This window comes from Sardina pilchardus, chromosome 17 (genome assembly GCF_963854185.1).
Source record: "Sardina pilchardus chromosome 17, fSarPil1.1, whole genome shotgun sequence".
Lineage (NCBI taxonomy): Eukaryota > Metazoa > Chordata > Actinopteri > Clupeiformes > Clupeidae > Sardina > Sardina pilchardus.
The window spans coordinates 15,927,036-15,936,555 of record NC_085010.1 but is presented as its reverse complement, the minus strand read 5'-3'; the positions used below and the strand labels follow the sequence as shown (position 1 = coordinate 15,936,555).

Sequence of the window (9,520 nt, the reverse complement as noted above, 5' to 3'; positions counted from 1 at the left end):
CACCTCCCCCCAACATTCTAAATCAATTGCATGCACCATTACATAACATAATAATTGTAACATAATAATATTCTACACCATGAAAGCTTGGACTCTTGGGAACATACATGACAACCTTTTTCAAGTACAATCTGTAATCTGTATAGTGATTTACATTGTCAAATTAATCGTATAATGTTTCAATTAAATTTGATAAAAAATGCCCTCCTCGGCCTTTGGTGTTTCCCCACCTTCTAGCTGCAGTATATATCCTTGGCGATAAGTAGATGCAGCATCCATAGAAATAGAATATTCATGTTGTTTTATTCAATATAAGTTGTACGAATGTAATAGTCCATCCTATATGCACACCCTTTAAACAAAAAACAAAAATGCAAAAATAGAGACTTTTGTGTAATTGTTCCATATTTTGTATAGTCCTTATACATCAGAACCCCTGACATACAATCAGATAGCAATAATACAACTTCAGTGTGACTTTTTATTTGAGACCATGATTATGCTTCTACACCAAAGGGATTGATATACAGCAAACATTTTATTGTCAGTATGCATTTGGGGTAAAAGTCCTATAGGGAAAGGGAGTCTACATAGGGCTTTTTGCCAAACACATACCTTTACAAATAACTATAACAAAGATCTACTCATCTTTTCTTCTATATTTTCACACAGCTTCACAGGATCTAGTGCTAGGGCCAGTGTTCACATGATGTTAAACTATGGCCTAGGAAGGAATATTCTAGATGAGGTTAATTTTGCGAACGTTCCCACTTACATATACAAAACCTGTATAAGTGTGTCCTTCAAAACCCCTTGTATTCGAGGTGAAAGCAGCCAAAAATAAATGAGTTGATACCTCCTTGGGAGCAGGAGGACAAACAAACTGCCGGATGCTGCATCATGTTAACCCTTGGGCCTTGTCTTTAGCTCTTGTACTTTGTAAACCAGCAGGAAATTATTGCTCTCAGAAAAAAAAATTGACCTCAAATGAATCCTCAAAGGTCCTGATTAATGTCTCAAAGATTTGTTGAAAGAAGCTTCGCCATCTAGTGGACAGACCACATAACGACAGTACTGAGAATTTAGTTTTTCTCAGTCGCTTTGGTACTGTATATTTCTCAGATCAGAATTTGATTTCTCAAATCTACCTGTTCAGTCCTCACATCACTGTGTCACTTGAGCACATCAAAAAAGCAGGTTCGAACAAGTTGCAAATGCTTTTGTACATCATTAACTGATTATGTACAATTCTCTGCATTGAGCATTAGTCTTTACATGCTACAGTAAATGGTTGAACAAGTTGTTATAATACTGTATGTCGTTGTGATGTGGATGAGAATTTGTGGCAACAGACCGGAACGTCAGGAGATGTAGGAAGACTGCACTGTAATTCCTACAGCACTGCATGTACAGTTTTCCTGAAGGAGATTGTCCTAAGTTCACATTTCTTTTTTTTCTTAGTGCCATGCAGTGCTGTCTTTTCCTTTCTGTACTGCAATGACATGGTCTGTCAACAAATTACAATAGAAACAGTAAAAGTGTAAATGTGAATCTTGTCCAGTGTCTTGCAATCAAAGTCCCACATACACTAAGGTGTAACCTGAATGTGCCATACTTTACATCAAAACATCTGTCCAATGTACACTGTTATATTGATAACATGACAAAGCAATTGTACTGTCTCATCCATACACAATGCCACAAGGACTTGTCATTCTGAATGATTTTGAGCAAGACTGGCTTTTGCAGGTAATCCATGGTGTTTTGCTATTTGTATTTGTTTTGAGAAATGGACTGGCAGTGATGGCAGTGACTGGCAGTGATACATGTCTATCAGCAGGCTTTGCTATCAGATGCTATCACTAGAAGCATTAAAAGAATGAAGATCTAAACTTTGATATCTCTTGACCCTTATCAGACGTCATCAATAGGCGTTGGTCTTAACTGTGCTGACCTGTTTCAAATGACAACAACAAAACAAGCTAAACCAGTCAAGTGTGTAATGAAAGTAACTCAATGCTCATTTGCCCATAAGTACACAAACAAGGGGAAAGTCAAAGGTGGAGAACACAACACAATGGCAGGGAGTAAGTAATTAAACCATTTTAAATACGCTGTTTACATAAAAGTATTTGTTTTAAAATCATTTGACAAATGTACAGACAGGAAATGTGGAAAGATAGATTTTTGAATAGAATACACTCACAGTATTACCTAGGTGTCATGGATTTTAATTTTGCATTGTGTTGGATTTTAATTAAGGCTCTTAGCAAACATGTTTGTCCGAAGTGACTTACTATGACATCAATAAACATTACATTAACATTAACAAGTCATACAGTGTAAATGTAAAGAATATTATGTCTTAATAGACTACATAGAATTCAATAATAGCAATAAGCATAAACAAATGCAAACTCTAGGAAAATTGATTAGTTAGAACCGACAGGTGGCAAGTTATGCATGGACAATAGGATCATAAAAGTAATTGGCACCAGTACTCTTAACACAAGCTATATGGCAGTGTTTTTAATCATAGTCAGGCTTAAAACACATTGTGGTCCTCAGCTATGAAATGCTATGAAAATATATCTTTTACATTTTGTAATTCAGTATTATTTAAGTAATTTTTTTCAGATTTTAGACTTTCTCAGCTGAATTTATGACTGGAAAATGCTTGAGACTATTACAGTAAATGGGCATGTTTTACAGGTGATGAAATATGCTGCCTGCATCTTATTGGTCAATGTGATGAAGGTAAAATCGCTGATTATAGTGTTACTGCATTTATATGGTCATAATGATATACTGTATACATTCACTGCCATTGTTTTTATACATTTTATAATAATATTTTATAATAAGTTTCAACTTTTCAGAGAACACTTTTCAAAAGTTTTAGTTTGCTAAGAACATTGCCTAATCTCTTACAAATACTTCACGTGACAGGTGCCGATGCAATTTGTGATAAAGTTCATAGCAGCATGCCTTACCAGTGGCAGAGCCAGAGTCAGAATCAGTGGATTCCTCTGTCAGACAATGAGGAAATAGAGCATGACTACTGCAACCCAGCAAAAACAAAACAGTAAGAGATGTGCCAAATATATACAATAAATAACTCTATAGTCGCAGAATGAAAATAATGGGCGGACAGGTGACATTACTGTTTTGCATTTTCAGTGTCGGAAACCTACTTGTAGACTTTGACACAATGACCTGTGGATTAGAAAAGGTTCGACGAATTTCTACAAGTACCTCAGCACTCTCACCTGAACTCTCACCTGAACTGTCATCACTCCTCATAAAGTGGGTTTGGTACTGGGAAGAGGCGGCGGACACATGGAAAGAGTTTGGGCCATTGGTAAGTATGGCTGTGTATTGGCAAGAATCTTATGTGTGAATGTACAATTCTACACCTATACCTGTACTATAAGCAATGTGATAAATTGTGACAAATTTACCTCTAATTTTAGGAAAACTGTTGAACAAAGAACATACTATCATTATATTTAAAATAGGTCTAAACGCTGGAATTTAAAAGTAAAAATGCAACCACATCCCTTTTGACAGGCTGGTGAGTTGCAGTCCTCACCAATCACAAGTGATGAACTAGAGAGGCGATATCTCAGCGGTGAAACGACAGTAATATTTACAGCTGGATCTAATCAATATGAGCTGAGTTTTTTAGGTACACCACTTTTATTGCTAAAACGACCTTTTTATGTTGTCATAGTTCATAGTACAATTGGTTACATTGTTTGTGTGTTTAGTTCTTGGTCATCTTACAGTACATAGTCATCCAGTCCTGAGTATTTCCTGAAAGCTGGTTATAATGACTAGTGGGTCTGTCAGTGTTGCTATCATATTAATTTGCATTTAAAAAAAAATAAATGTAATAAAGGTACAGTTTCTGATTATGTTGGATCATCATGAATATTGAGCTCATCAGCCAATCAAATTGCACTTTTCCCTGATCAATGTGAATAGGCTGGGCCAATGATTTCAAAGTTATTGTTAAGTCCATGCTTATTATGATGTTATAGGGTTAGCATTGGTTAGGGTTGGAGTGTTGTCGACAGCAGCAGAGTAGCAGTTTATATGCTGTAAATATAAACCAATGTATGCCATATTCCAAATATGTATGGCATACATGGCGTGCTGTACTTAAACAGACAAAACCTGCTTGAAACCTGCTTAAAGTTGTGTGTGACCTGCTCCGATAGATATGCTACAAACAAATATCAGTACCCAAACACAGAGGTTCGTGAGAAGACGGCCAGTGCTCATTTCAAAACCAGACGTCCAGAGGACCAGGTGAGTATATAATAGCATCCATCCATCCATCTATCCATATTGTTTGGGAAAATGTATTAAATATTCTTAAATATTGCTTTTTTCTCAATGTTTTCTAGTGAAATATACTGCAGCAAAGTGCAAACAACAATTCCATTGTCTTTGCCGGATTACTGGGACCCTCGTCAGTTGCCTATAGTTGGATACGAGGTACTGTCAGCCCTTACTCTAGCCAAATAATTGATCGCTGGCTTGACATAAAAGAAACTGAAGGTTTGGTTTCAAAAGGTTTTATTACATAGGTTACAAAAACATAACGTTTATTTTGTTCAAGAATTAGGCCTGTATGTATTACAATCTGTGGAAATATATTATTGGGGGCCAAGCAGTGAAACTGTGGAGTGTACTTTATCCTGTTATTATTCTCCTCTGGAAGTCTGTGGCAGCCCATAGAATCGTACAGTAAACAGTTGTGAAAATCGGCACCCTTATTATACTCAGGCCACTGTTCACTTTCATCTGGACCCCTGACCGGTAGTCTGTAGAGCCACCAACAGGTCAAAGTTCATCATTTTTTTAATGCGCCACCTTCCACGTTGTCTGTTGTGGTTGACGCATATATTCACGAAAATGACACTCTATAGTCACGAAAATTTACACTTGGGCCCGCCATCGCCTACGTGTGGCTATATTTCGTATTATTTTTTCTTCTGTTTTTATTATTTAACCAAAACCTATATGTATATTTCATTTCTTTAATTTACAGAGAATCGAATTGAACTCAGTATCTTCCGAATACATTGAGGTTCTCAATTCCTTTAACAGAACCATGGAAGGGTGTAACAATCTGAGCATCGAGAGAATTCAAAATCTGACGTTGTGGAAAAGTTTTGATTTGTAAGTTCCTATTTCCATTTGTAAACACGGCATATTATGTATTGTCATGTGGCGTCATCATGTGGAGTCATCCTATGGACTTGGCAGTCTGACGTTGCTGATATTGGTTCACCAATTGTTCGATCTCTGCAGGAAATGGGCCATGCAGGCCAATATGTTCATTGCCTCTTGAATGAGAGTTTGGCTATCATTCACCTGGAGTCTAGGTCGAGTGAGTCCAACTGTTGAATGGGTGTGAGGGCGCATTTTTTCAGTTCATCAGTTTGAATTATACAAAAATGTTCTGTCTCAGGGCACTATCAAACATTTTATATATAGGCCCCAGCCGTGGCGCGACTGGCTGGGGCACCTGCACCACACGCCGGCGACCCGGGCGATTCTCGCCCCGTGGTCCTTTCCGGATCCCACCCCAACGCTCTCTCCCACTCACTTCCTGTCTCTCTCAATTGTCCTATCATTAAAGGCATAAAAGCCCAAAAAATATACTTAAAAAAAAAACATTTTATATGTAGCCTAGATGCTGCCCTGTCTCAGCACACAATTGACTAAGTAGGCTACTGTACATTGCAAAGCCAACATGGTATATGGTAACATTTCTCTACTTTTCGCTTGATCAAAATAGCCAAATCAAATTAACTTAGATGGCAATGTTCAGAATAGACTGTATCCCAAACATCCACTTATCATGTTTAAAGTTGGCTTACTAACATTTGTGGCATACCATACTGTATTTAAAAAAGTGTGCGGCCAAATGATGTGTTGGTACGACCAACAGAGGAAGTTCAGATTCAGATTCAGATTCAGAAAACTTTATTAATCCCCAAGGGGCAATTCAGTTTACAGCCAACCCATCCATTAAGGGGTTAAAAGTTTGAAAGTGCATTGGCATTCACTAGAATGTATGCAATGTTAAAAATAATAATAAATAGACAAATAAATAAGTAATAAGTAAGTGCCACAGCAGTCATACATCTCCTGTCCACACACACACACACACACACACACACACACACACACACACACACACATACACACACACACACACACTTCATTCACCAGTGACAGAACAGAGCAGCAGGGTGCAAAAACCAGTATTGCTGTATTATGTGTATTCTCTTAACAGTCTAACATGATGTTCATTTAACAGTCTAATGGCAGAGGGCATGAAGGAGTTTGCATAGCGGTTGGTTTTACGTACTGGCACATGAAACCTACCTGACTGCATGATAACCAGTCCATGGAAGTTGCTGGCACTAGTGGAAAAAAATTGCAAATCTGAATGACAGAGGCATACATTGTCCCGATTGCCATTCTAATTACTAGTTATACTATATTTTTATAGGCAGAAGGATGATATGAAAATAAAATCTGTGAGGGATGTCGATGAAAGGCTACTCTTCCATGGCACTAAAGCAAGATACGTGGATGCCATCTGCAAGGAAAACATAGATAAGAGGATAGATGGGGAGAATGGAACTTGGTATGGTGAAGGTGAGTTACTGTATGTGAACCATGTTCAAATTGGAACGAGGCATCATTACTCAGGCCACAAACAGTTTTTTTTTTTTTTACTGTTTCCTAGTGAATTTTAGGGCCTATGCATCTGAAATATATTAGTGTAATGTGTGTATGTATTAGTGCTTAAAATGTTGGCACATTGATTATGAAAATATATTATTCAGTTTTGTTGTAAGATCATTAGAGCTTTGATTTTGGCCCCAATCTGCTTGAGGCCACCGTATGTAGTAAAGTATGCCTTATGTATGCAGTATGTACTGTAGTGGCACTGACTCCATTGGTATTAGTACTTTGACTCACGCCACCATTCCCAAGGCAAAGATAGAAGATGTGGTCCCAGCCGTGGCGCAACTGGCTGGGGCACCACCTGCACCGCACGCCGGCGACCCGGGTTCAATTCCCGCCCCGTGGTCCTTTCCGGATCCCACCCCCATTCTCTCTCCCATTCACTTCCTGTCTTTCTCCACTGTCACTGTCAATAAAGGCATAAAATGGCCAAAATATACTTAATAATGATATTGATACTTTGTCTTGATACATTGATATTGACTCTTAACGTGTGGATGTCTGATGCAATATTTTCACTTTCAATGACTACTGCTCTTAAACAGTTAAAAAATAGAAAGTAAAAATAAGTTTTACTTCTATTTTAGGATCTTATTTTGCCAGAGATGCCAAGTATTCTAATCAATTCACCGATAAGCAAGGAAGGCGATCCATGTTCATGTGCCGGATATTGGTGGGAGACTTCACCGCAGGACGACCAGATTACATCGTGCCACCATACAAAGTGGAACAGCTTGTAGCCTTTGATAGCTGTGTTGACAAGGTGGATGATCCCAACATATTTGTCATTTTTGAGAAGAACCAGATTTACCCTGAGTACCTCATTCAGTATGAAGAACCCGTAGTTCAGATTCAACATGTTGTACCCAAATCAGGTACATGTGGCTGTGACCGCATAGGCTGTGGGAACTGTCTGCAGTATTTCTTATGCTGCAGCTGTAACAATTAACGTATGTCCTAAAAGCTATGTAACTTCCTTGAAAGAGAAGGTAAGGTTATTCATCAATGAGTGCATCCACTGACACAAGAGGTGGTAAACTCTCCACCAGTAATGCAAATTGGGAAAATTGTCTTACTGAATTTACCTTTGTATCTTTTTTCAATTTAGTTTAACATGATATCATGCTCATCATTGAATTTTTAGACATATCATTGTATGTCTGCTTCCATGTGTAGCCTACTTTATGTATGTGTAAAGGTCAACAATGTTTAATATTTTCCCATATAATCATCCACTGATGTTGACATAGCACCATAGTTAAAAGCATCCATTGCATCATTTCATTTGTGTCAGTGCATTTGTAAAACCACATTGTTATTAAGCAAATATGCAATTTAATTCATACTGCAAATGATCCACTTATAATAGGACTGATGAAAGTAACAAACTAGATTGTTTCAGTCAGCCAGCTGCTAGGCTCATAGGCTCCGTTCGAATCGGGAAAAACTGCTGCCTTCTAACTGTGCGTTCAGACCAAAACCGTCAAAAGCGTCAAAGTCGCTGGTGAAGCTCATAGCCCGACGCTCAACCCAGTTCGGTGCATTCGGCGCCGAAAGCGTCAAAGCCATGACGTGAAACATTTGAACAAACCACAAGCAGCAATCCTGCGAGTTTGACATTCTGATTAGTTGACGCCGAACCCTGTCATAGCTCATTACCATAAAGTTAACTGAGGCTCAACTTTTTTTTGACGCCCGTGAAGCTCATGAAGCCACGCTCACGCCCAGAACGCTTTTGACGCCGGTAACGCCGACTCTCCATAGAAAATGAATGATTTCCGGCGCTCTTGACGCTTTTGACGGTCTTGGTGTGAACGCACAGTAAGATATCTAACTAGAGAGCAAGGCAGCGAAGGCCGTTCGAAACCGAAAAAACGATTTTCGCTGCCTTCTAAAATATCTTAGAATTCCTGAATAACGGTCAATTTTGAAGGCAGCTTCGATGTACACTTCAAGCTCCCTTCTACCCATAATCCTTTGCGGCCACGTCTGAATCTCTGTGTAAACAAAACAAACATGGCTGCCGATATCGGTAAACGACTGCCGAATCTGTTGAAATGTCATTTGTGTGACGTTATTTAGCTTGGATTTGTGGAGAGTAGATTGAAAATAAATGATTTACTACCTGGTTATACCATTGTTGTACCCACTAATAACGCCTGGTCTGAGATATTAGCTGCCAGTGAAACATTTTTATACCGTTAGCCTGCTAGCTTACGTAGGCTAATTTAGTTTAACGTCAGGCTTTTGCTAACGTCACCGTAATGTTAACCAAAGATTCTAGAGTGCTACGCTCATTTTTAAACGATGCGTTTAATCTAAAGTCATGTCTAGTTAGAAAGCTCTCTATTTAGGGAGGGAGGCAGTAGGCTGCCCTCCGATTCGAACGGAGCCAGTGTTATAATTTGTCAAAAGTCTCAATTCATTTGGGATCCTACAAGTCAGATCTGGACCAAAATAGAATTGACACATTCAGGGCCCATCAGTCTGGCTCCGCCTGTCTATGTACTTCCGTTCAATTTCTTTTCCCTTCAGTACTGCAGTATGGAATAGCTTGATTCACCCTGGTTTACTCCGGCAAGTGCACCTCTGACCAACCAGCGAACAGAGGGCATTCCTGAGAGCGATTACATTTAAGTATCAAGCCTATTGTTATCATTGTGTCCCCCGTGGTTAACATACATCAGATTCATTACCAAATGTTAGTGATTGAACTCCAATGATTTCAAACTTCAGACAAGAGTCC

At 38.7% G+C, this 9,520-nt stretch overlaps 1 protein-coding gene across 1 annotated transcript; it reads left to right on the top strand.

Annotated features, from left to right (window-relative positions):
- The first annotated feature begins 1,987 nt into the window (after positions 1-1,987).
- LOC134062570 (protein mono-ADP-ribosyltransferase PARP12-like) lies at positions 1,988-8,053 on the top strand. The gene is made up of 10 exons (XM_062518625.1): positions 1,988-2,087; positions 2,713-2,757; positions 2,950-3,085; positions 3,181-3,361; positions 3,571-3,688; positions 4,224-4,314; positions 4,413-4,503; positions 5,060-5,190; positions 6,533-6,681; positions 7,362-8,053. Exons 1-10 carry the CDS (start codon positions 2,003-2,005, stop codon positions 7,721-7,723), a joined length of 1,389 nt encoding a protein of 462 aa, XP_062374609.1. The 5' UTR covers positions 1,988-2,002; the 3' UTR covers positions 7,724-8,053.
- The last annotated feature ends 1,467 nt before the right edge of the window (positions 8,054-9,520 follow it).